Source organism: Cucumis sativus, chromosome 2 (genome assembly GCF_000004075.3).
Source record: "Cucumis sativus cultivar 9930 chromosome 2, Cucumber_9930_V3, whole genome shotgun sequence".
NCBI lineage: Eukaryota > Viridiplantae > Streptophyta > Magnoliopsida > Cucurbitales > Cucurbitaceae > Cucumis > Cucumis sativus.
In genome coordinates, this window is record NC_026656.2 from 12,560,096 (window position 1) to 12,570,001 (window position 9,906).

General features: G+C 33.9%; 1 protein-coding gene across 2 annotated transcripts; it reads left to right on the forward strand.

Annotated features, from left to right (window-relative positions):
- Positions 1-1,305: 1,305 nt before the first annotated feature.
- On the forward strand, positions 1,306-8,872 carry LOC101207775 (protein CHROMATIN REMODELING 35). Of its 2 annotated transcripts, none has more exons than XM_031881153.1 (7): positions 1,306-1,758; positions 1,875-1,948; positions 2,870-3,417; positions 4,312-4,497; positions 5,863-6,024; positions 6,711-8,455; positions 8,537-8,872. In XM_031881153.1, the coding sequence occupies exons 2-7, from the start codon at positions 1,900-1,902 to the stop codon at positions 8,538-8,540; spliced, it is 2,694 nt and encodes an 897-aa protein (XP_031737013.1). In that variant the 5' UTR covers positions 1,306-1,758; positions 1,875-1,899; the 3' UTR covers positions 8,541-8,872. The 2 variants fall into 2 exon arrangements, with proteins under 2 accessions (XP_031737013.1, XP_004150074.1); XM_004150026.3 differs by having other exon boundaries at positions 1,312-1,758; positions 4,294-4,497.
- Positions 8,873-9,906: the final 1,034 nt, after the last annotated feature.

Below are 9,906 nucleotides of genomic sequence, written 5' to 3' on the forward strand. Positions count from 1 at the left end.
ATTCTAACATTACGTAAGAGCATACAAACTTCGGACGTTATATCTCAATAAGTTTTTTCCATTTTTGGTTAGGGACAAGCACATCACAAACATATGAATTTTAACCTTCATACAAACATATGAATTCTTACGTAAGACCATATTATCGCATTTTATAACATATCGAATCAAGGAAAAAGTTGTTAGAACTAATACATTCAAGTTTTTGTCTTATAAAATTAATACTATTTTTTTGAAAATGTTCAAACAGTTTTTCTCCATGTATCTTGGCGAAATCTGCCACCAAGATTTTGTCGTTTTTCTCAGTGTATCTCGACGAGATATCATTCAAAACTTAACTTTTTCAACCTTATCTATTATTTTGGATCCTCTCCATGCATCTTAGTAAGAATTACAATAGATTATAATATTTTATTCAAATATTTTCCAATATTAGATATTATCATTTTTTTTTCCAAATTAAGTTGTTTTGTCTGATATTTTTCAACTTTGGCCTAGTTTTTCAATATTTTAGGTCAATTTCCATTATTTCCACAACGACATGTATTTTTAAATTTTCGAATGAATTTACCAATTTTTTTTGGATGGATGGTTACATTTCATTTTTAAATTATGGAAAAAGCTTAAATTTTGAGAGAAAAAAAACATTAGGTAAGATGTGGAAAATATATAAAATACCAATATTAATTTTCGTTAGCGACATTTTGTAGATTACATATTAATATTAATTTTTTTTTAAAAATTAATCTTTTCCAAAATTTAAAAAGGAAAATTGTTAGGAACATAAAAAAGAAAAAAATCAAAATGGTTTGATCCATCTAAAAAATCCACTTAAAGACTATTTGAAAGATTCTCCAAAATTTTGATATAATATTTGGTAAAAGTAATTGAATTTGGAAAAATTGAAAATATAAATATTTGGTATGAGATTTATTATAAGAACGGAAGTATTTGAAAAATTGCTAGTATCTCGGTGGAGGGAGAAAAATTGTTTGAAGCATTTAAAAAAAAATCAATTTTGTAAGAGACTGTCATTTCTAATCAATTTCCAAAATCATTTCTATCGTTAATAGATGACTAGTGCATTAGAGTTACACATAGACATTCAAACATGACCATCACAGTGCTATCTCTTGTAAAATGATTATTGGTATAGGGTAATACATAGAAATCTAAACATGACCATCATAATACCATGTGTTATAAAATGTGATGGTAACCTCTACCGTAAATTCATACATTTCTAGGAAGAACCACTGACCTATGTACGAGTCTTCCATAAAAAAAAGGACGCACTTGCCCTAATTTAAGATTAACCCCAAGGCCCAACCGGTGGCTGTCTTGAGTCGGAAAGGTGACGTGATATGGACTGAAATCGGCAACGTAGGCGTACTAAAACCATCGCTATTTTTCATGAATTTTTTATTGGTCCACGAAATCAAAACCCCACCTCCGTCAACGCTCGGGCGAGCCCCACCCGCCTAAAAAACGCCGCCGTTTTGATCAGCGTCCCTTCAACTTCAGTCCTAGAAGCAGAGTAGAGCCCTTTCTTTTCCTTCGTCTCACTCAATTCACTTCTTCTTTTTCTTCTTCTTCTTCTTCTTCTCGAGCCTCAGCAGTTTGAATGAGAAAATGTGAGTAAAATTTCCTTTTTCAATTCGGCCCTCAATTGCTGAAATTGGGGTTTTCTAATTCTGTTTTCAGTTTCTTTCCTCGCTCTGATTCATCCAAATTTCACCACCCTCCCTGTTCCTCAAGGTCAGTTGTTGTTTTATTCACCAACTCCGCGAAAACCCATTTCTTCTTTTACATTTATTTCACTTTTATATAATGCAATCTTCACTTTCTGTTATGTGTTTGTTGAAATGCCTCAGTGTTTTCTCAACTTTGGAACATACCATGGACGCCACCATTGACTTCTCTCACAATAGCTACGCTACTACTAATGGTACACTTTCTCTTCTCTAAATGAGGTTTTCCCCCACTTTGTGAACTGATCTTGTATTGTTCTGGTCACTTGGGTATGGTTAATGGAATGTTGCATGCTGTGGACTGATCATGCTGTTGCGTGCGTGAACATGACTTTGGTTTTCTTGTGAATATAAGATGGTATTGGTAGAAGGAATATCTGTTTGAGGAATTATTGTGGTTAAATTATCGGATACTGTTGATCATTTAGCTGTTTCAGGACTCAGAATAGACGGTAGGGTTCTTCAAACAAACAAAATACTTAGGCATACCAAGCTGGTTTCAAGTGTTATTGTTTTGCAGCTTATATCATTCATGGTTTTACAGTCACGTGGAGGATTATGTCAGGCATTTGTTCTTTAAACTAGTTTCTATGTGGAGAAATAGTCGTTTATTTTTGTTTATCTAGTATCAAATATGCTTTGTAATCGATAGGGGATATCATATATTGTTTAGGAATATTTTCAGTTTTAACTAAAGTTAAAGGGGAAAAAACTCAGTTTTCTTCTATGATGTTCTATACTTTCTCCATCTCAAGTTCAGTCTAGCTTTATTTTATTTGATACCGGTCTTATTTTCTTTCAGCATATTTGCTACGTCTAATCTCTTCCTTTTCTTTTCTTCTGGTGCAATATTGTTGAATTTAGTTTCTTTTTCACGAGAAACACTTGAATTCAGTCTTTCTTTGCTGTGCCCAAAATTGTGACAATTGAAGGTTGCTTTCTTGTTACAACTTGGAAACATCTTTTGTATGCCCTATAATACGGGCTCTTCTTGTATATCTTTGGACAGTTGATACTTCATTTGATCAATGAAATTGTTTCTTGTAAAAAAAAAGATTCTACAAATTTTATCGAAGTCATAAGTTAGATACTGATAATGTACCATCTATCTTTCGCAGGACTGTATTATGGGAAACATAAGAGACTAAAATTATCTAGTGATGGGAAAGATCTTTCTAGCACTGCCACATTTTCTGCTAAAAAAAGCAACACACTGAGACAAAACAAAATGAATAACTCAGCAAAAGTAATTGATTACTCAGATCCATTTGCCACTAATAATTTGATCGATGGTTTGGATTGTGGTCATTTTGGAAGTGTCACTAAAGAGATAGGAGCCCTTGTTTCCCGTAAGATGCAAGTTCTAAGTCCTTACATTGCCAAGTATCCTGCATTGTCAAGTATGTTATTTGATCTGGGGAGAAGTAGAGAGTGTAAAGAAGCAATGAACAATCAAGCTTCGCAGTTGGTTCACAACCTCATTGATTTGGAGGATGATTCTGCTATTGATGTTCGTTCCAACAATGTTGAGAAATCACGATTACCTATTTTAATTATTGATTCTGATGAGGAAGATAGCAAAGAACAGAGGGTTATACATCCTTTTCAAGAGGTTGTGCTGCCTAGACCACCAGGACAAAGTTTGTTCAAGGACATAGCAATTGTGGTGAGCTTGTTAGACGTCTATGTTATTGTAGCTGCATTTATTAAATTCAAACATCTATATGAAATTAAATATTGTGATACATCCATCATCGATGTCTATACTGTTCAAAAAAATGATCAACATCATATGTAGTTGCTTACCTTTTTTTCTCTCCCAATCAAACAAGAATACGAACAAGTAGTCAAGAACTGATATGCAATTAAGAGGAGGAATTCTATTTACGATGCAGATTTGCAAAAGATGAAAAGTAGGCTATGCCTCACTACTTCAAAAGAAGTTTGGAGAATATGCATTGAGACATCAGCTTACCCTTATTCCATGTTCTTGTTTGTTGGTGTCTTTTTATTTTTTATTGTCTTTTCTCTTTTTTCTTTTTAACGAAACAAGAAGCACTACTTAATTCCATATTGACAGAAGTGAAAGAGGCAATTGAGAGCACTTCGATTCAAATAAGTAATTTATTCATTTATTCTAATTAAATAATCTCAAAAGATGAAAGCCCAATCCATACATCTGGTTCCTTTGGGGACATCCGATAAAATTGGAACGATACATCTTGCACAAGAAATGTGATTTCATGTTTTTAGTAAGTATTCTAGATCTTATTCTGAAAGTGGGAAGAGAACTGATAAGTGATAACATGATGAAACTTTCTATACATTTATAATCTCAAATCTTACAATGATTTGCCCTATTGATCAATGTCTAAAGTATTGCTTTATGCAATTATATTATTGAAGTTTAGAGTCAAGGGTAATTGTATATGTTCTAAGAATGCCTCTATTGTGAAGGGTCAGTACTATACTACCTCTCTTCTCATCTTGTCCTTGGCCATTTTTGTTACCATAGCTGTCTAATTTATCAACTGATTGTTAGGATCACCGAACTTCCCAGGATCGCCGAGCTTCAAATGGGGAGGAAGCAACTCCTATTGGTGAAAGTGGAACTATAAATAAGGACAAAGGTGTTTACATTGGTGTAGAAGAGGATGAGGATGAAGTCAGCGGACAAGCTAACAGTGAGGATGATGGCCTCGGAGATATTTGGAACGATATGCAAATGGCATTAGAATGTTCTAAGGTATTGTTATTATAAATTTGGTCTCGTTGGCTGCAGTTTTCTTCAGCTCTTGTTTACAATCTGCAACATAGCAAATTCTAAATTTCTAATTATATACCCTCAGTTGATTAGGGATCGGGGTTAATATGCTATTCTAAGTATTGTTTTTTGATGAAAACATCTTTCATTGAGAAAAAATGAAAGAATACAAGGACATACTAAACAAGAAATCAGCCCAACAAAGCAACCCCATTAAAAAGATGCTAGTCTGAGTCTTGTTAAATAATGACTTAAAAGACAGCAAAAAAATGATAAATGATTTTGTTAGTTTCATTTCCATTTGTATCTAAGATACTCTGATAGTGAAGATCAAGATCATCTGCTTCTTAGACTGAAGATGTATATGTATATATGTTTTGGGGCCGCTTGACTCAATGCTCCCTCATGGAGTTCTTTGTAGATTTTTTCTATTCAAGGCTTATTTTTAAATTGGAACTCCTGTTTAGTTCTTTTATTAGTTGTAATTGCTTTATTTTGCTTTATTTTTGTTTCATTGTATTTTAGCATTAGTCTCCTTTCATTACATCAATGAAAAACATTACTTATTTGTTTTTCTAAATATATGTTGATAGGCATCGTTACAGACAGACTTGAGAGTGATCTTGAAAATGATAAAACACTCTGAAACATACTTCTAAATTCTAATTATAACCATTTTTAATATGAAATTACATTTGAAAGTGTACAATTAAATATTAAATTAGTGTTAGAGTGATTAAATGTATGTTTTGGAGTGATTTTAAAAATGACGAAAGGGAACACTTTCATAATTACTCTCAAACATGCATACAAACATTTCATTGATGGTTTGAAATCAGTACAGAGAAAAGGTCTTCTTGGAGTGAAATCAAAAGCAAAGTTAAGTTAATCCAGATGAATATTGTGAAAACAATTATTTTAAAATTTTGGATAGTAAGAGATCAGAGGGACTTGTCATGACAAAAACTTAGTGGATCGAGAAGTTGGGTGTAAGTTATGTAACTAAATACAAAGCTATTAGTCATCTTTGTTTAGCGATTATTTCCAATAATTCCTTAAATAATGCTGGTCATAAATGATGGCTTTTTGTAAGATTTTTTTTCTTCTGCTGTGTAATTATCAGTTTCAGGGGATCTCTGTATATTCTTGTATAGTGAATATTGTTGTGGCTTACCGATGGTAGGGAATAGTTTGTTACTTGTTTAAAGAAAAAAATCTATTTATATGTATGGGTTGACGTAGAATTTTGCACCTTTCTTTCCTTTATTGTCACGGTCCTTTTACTAATAAGTAACAATTTAACTTCTTCCTATTAAAGTCAATTCTTGTAATTTTAACATCTCCTAGGACTTGGATGCCGCTGTAGATTCATCATCTAACCAGCCAACTACAGAGGATGTGGACTGTGAGCATTCGTTTCTCTTGAAGGATGATCTTGGTTATGTCTGTCGTATTTGTGGAGTTATTGACAGAGGAATCGAGACCATTTTTGAGTTTCAGTACAACAAGGTTTGTCTCTATCGTCATTTTATGTAACTTCTAGCTTTGCATATTTCTTTGCTTAAAGAGAGCGGAGGTTAAACAGCTAAGTGTGTTTAGCTCACTCCTCATATACTTGAGATAGGAAAAGTAATACAAGGATCTCAGTTAATTTCTTATCAAAATTAGCTGGTTTGCAACATGGCATCTCAATTGTGTGAATCCAAGTTTTCCTGCTTTGTTCTATGAAACCCTCGACAAAAATGAGCAGAATAATTTAAAATTGTGGCCCATAAGCCCATGGGTGGTAGTTGTTGTATGTGCCCTATGGATAGCGTTTTTATTTGTTAATTTGATTCTCAACTGTGACATCTGAAGATATATACGTGAACAAAGCTTTTTCTGAGTTTATACTTGCAAATAGAAGCATGAATGACTCATATGTTCCAAGAAAAATGACATATTCCACCCCCTTTGTGTGATTTACGATAAAAAAAACTAGTCCCCTGTTATTATTATTATTCAAGATTAAATCTTAAATTCTTCTAATTGTTATAGAGCATCCTTATTAAATCCCACTGTTCAAGAATTTGGACCGACATAACTAGTTATTTCAAGTAATATAATTTTAAAAATTGTTTGTGATTTTCAATTGTTATCATCTCTATCATCTTTTGTGACCTTAATTTTTGAAATGGTTTGTGTTTTATTCCCAGGGTAAGAAAAGCACAAGAACATACATATCTGAATCTCGCAACAAAGATTCAGGCAATATTGTTGGAGTTAAAATTTCAGAAGATGATTTGACCGTAACTGAAATTTCTGCACACCCTAGGCATATGAAGCAAATGAAACCTCATCAAATTGAGGGTTTCAATTTTCTAATAAGCAACTTGGTTAGTGACAATCCAGGAGGCTGCATTTTGGCCCACGCTCCCGGATCTGGAAAAACATTTATGATAATCAGTTTCATGCAAAGTTTTTTAGCTAAGTATCCACAGGCTAGACCCTTGGTTGTACTTCCCAAAGGAATCTTGGCTACATGGAAAAAGGAGTTTCAGATTTGGCAAGTGGAAGACATTCCACTTTATGATTTCTATTCGGTTAAAGCAGATAATAGGGCTCAACAGCTGACAGTACTGAATCAGTGGGTCGAGCATAAGAGCATTCTGTTCTTAGGATACAAACAATTTTCCACAATTGTCTGTGACGTTGAGACCAGTGCTGCATCAACTGCATGTCAAAATATATTGCTCCAGGTTCCAACAATTCTTATCCTAGATGAGGGGCATACACCAAGAAATGAGAACACTGATACTTTGCAAACTCTTGCTAAAGTTAGAACTCCACGAAAAGTGGTTCTTTCAGGAACTCTATATCAAAATCATGTTAAAGAGGTATTCAATATAGTGAATCTTGTTCGACCAAAGTTTATGAGATCAGAAACTTCTCGACCTATTATCAAACGTATCATGTCAAGAGTAGATATACCTGGTGCGAGGAAGCAGTTCAAAGCTGGGGTGGATGCTGCCTTTTATGACCTGGTGGAACATACGCTTCAGAAGGATACAGATTTTAGGAGGAAAGTGAGTGTCATCCATGATTTACGTGAGATGACCAGCAAGATTCTACATTATTATAAAGGAGATTTTCTCGATGAGCTCCCTGGACTGGTTGACTTCACTGTGGTATTAAATCTCACCTCTAAACAAAAGCATGAAGGTGAAAAAGTAAAAAAGTTTAACAGGAAGTTCAAAATAAGCTCTGCTGGTAGTGCTGTTTATTTGCATCCAAAGTTGAATGTTTTTTCTGTTAATGCTGCTGTTACGGATGATAAAATAGATGAAGTCATTGATAAGATGGATGTTAAAGATGGAGTGAAGACAAAATTCTTTCTTAATCTGCTGAATCTGTGCGCTACTACTGGGGAGAAGCTACTGGTTTTCAGCCAATACCTTCTTCCTTTGAAATTCATGGAGAGATTGGTTGTGCAGAAGAAGGGTTGGAGTCCAGGAAGAGAGACCTTTATGATATCTGGTGAAACAACTCCTGAGCAACGGGAATGGTCGATGGAACGTTTCAACAACTCGCCCGATGCCCGAGTCTTCTTTGGCTCCATTAAGGCTTGTGGGGAGGGCATATCTTTGGTAGGGGCATCACGTATCATCATCTTGGATGTTCATCTTAATCCCTCAGTGACTCGCCAGGCAATTGGCCGTGCATTCCGTCCTGGTCAAACAAAGAAAGTTTTTGCATATAGATTGGTGGCTGGCGATTCACCTGAAGAGGGAGATCACAGTACTTGTTTCAAGAAGGAACTGATTGCAAAGATGTGGTTTGAATGGAACGAGTATTGTGGCTATCATGACTTTGAAGTAGAAACTGTCGATGTGAAACAATGTGGCGATAATTTTCTAGAAACCCCACTTCTTGGACAAGACGTCAAAGTTCTGTACAGAAGGTCAGTTCGCACTGTATTCTCATCAGTTGAGCTCTATCATTCTAGAATCATTTTTCCTGACATTGTCTTTACTGTTCTCAGGTAGAAGACCCTGCAATGTAATTGTACAGATGAGGCAAAGGGAACTATTATCCATCTCTGTCTCATCCACTCTTCATTGGACCATTTTGCTCCTATAACCTGTTCATGGAATTCTTTACCTTTTTCTCTTTTTTTCTTGTCAAGAGCATAGGCAGATAGCCAAATGTGTTAGTTGACTTTCTTTCTTGACTTGTATAGCATGACTACTGCCTTTTGCCTGAATATTGTTCCACAGTAAATGGAGTTTGTGACACTCAGCTCCTACAGACCACTGATCAAAGTTTTTGGGTAACGAAGTTTTTGGTACAGTTATTTTGAGTACAACTTCCCTTTTAATGCCTTCCATCTCAATAATTTTGCATCAGGGAGATACAGGTTGCACTTGGATAAGAAATCCATATTTAGTTGTGGAATTATGAAGCTAATATTGAAGTGCTTATGAGCTGAATCCCGGACTTCCAATTCTGAAGGAGGCAAAGGTAAACTCTATATCATTATGCAATAATCTGTGTTTTACACATATAACTATGGTAGAATTGAACCTCTGACTTTTAAAAGACAAAGGTCATGCTAATACTACTGTTATTGATGTTAATCTCCAACCTTTAGGGACAAAGCTGATGTTATCTAATTATGTTGTGAATTTCCTTCGTTGGATGGAAGTTAAATCTGAAAAACTAGATTGAACTGACAAATAGTGTGTTTGGAATAGCATGGAACAAAAAGAGAATTATGAATAGTTTTATTAAAAAAAATTATCTAGCGTTTAGTATAGCTTCCCAAATAATTTTAGATCAAAATTTGTAATCTTAATCAATTATGAGGACTTTTTTCGTAATTGTCATGGAATGGTTTTAGGTTTATTTTACGGGGAAATGGTGAAATATTATTCTGGTTATTGAAGTTTGTTTGATTTTGGTCTTTATAATTTGTTCAAATATTCAATTTTAGTCCTACTATCAACACATCTGAAATCTAGTTTCTACCATTATGGTTTTATTTATTTATTTATTGTTAGTATTATGACTCTAAATTTTGAAAACATATTCATATGTAATGTTTTTATTGCACTAAGATTATCATTGATTTAAAAAAATTGAATATATCCTAAAGTATAGGGATGAAAATGTTGTTTTTATTTAATTTTTGGTCCATTTTGTTCTAGGAAGCCTTTTATAGAAAGCAAAGCTAAATTTTGAAATCATTTTTATTAAATTTTTTTTGTCGCACCTTGACTTTTCTCCACTCTATGGAAGAAAAAAATATAAAAATTTTCCATGTGGGCTATCGATGAAAATGTGGGCTTCTTATATGGCTGCTAAATTAAATTCACTCATCTTGATTTAATTCTAGCTATAACTAAAACACTT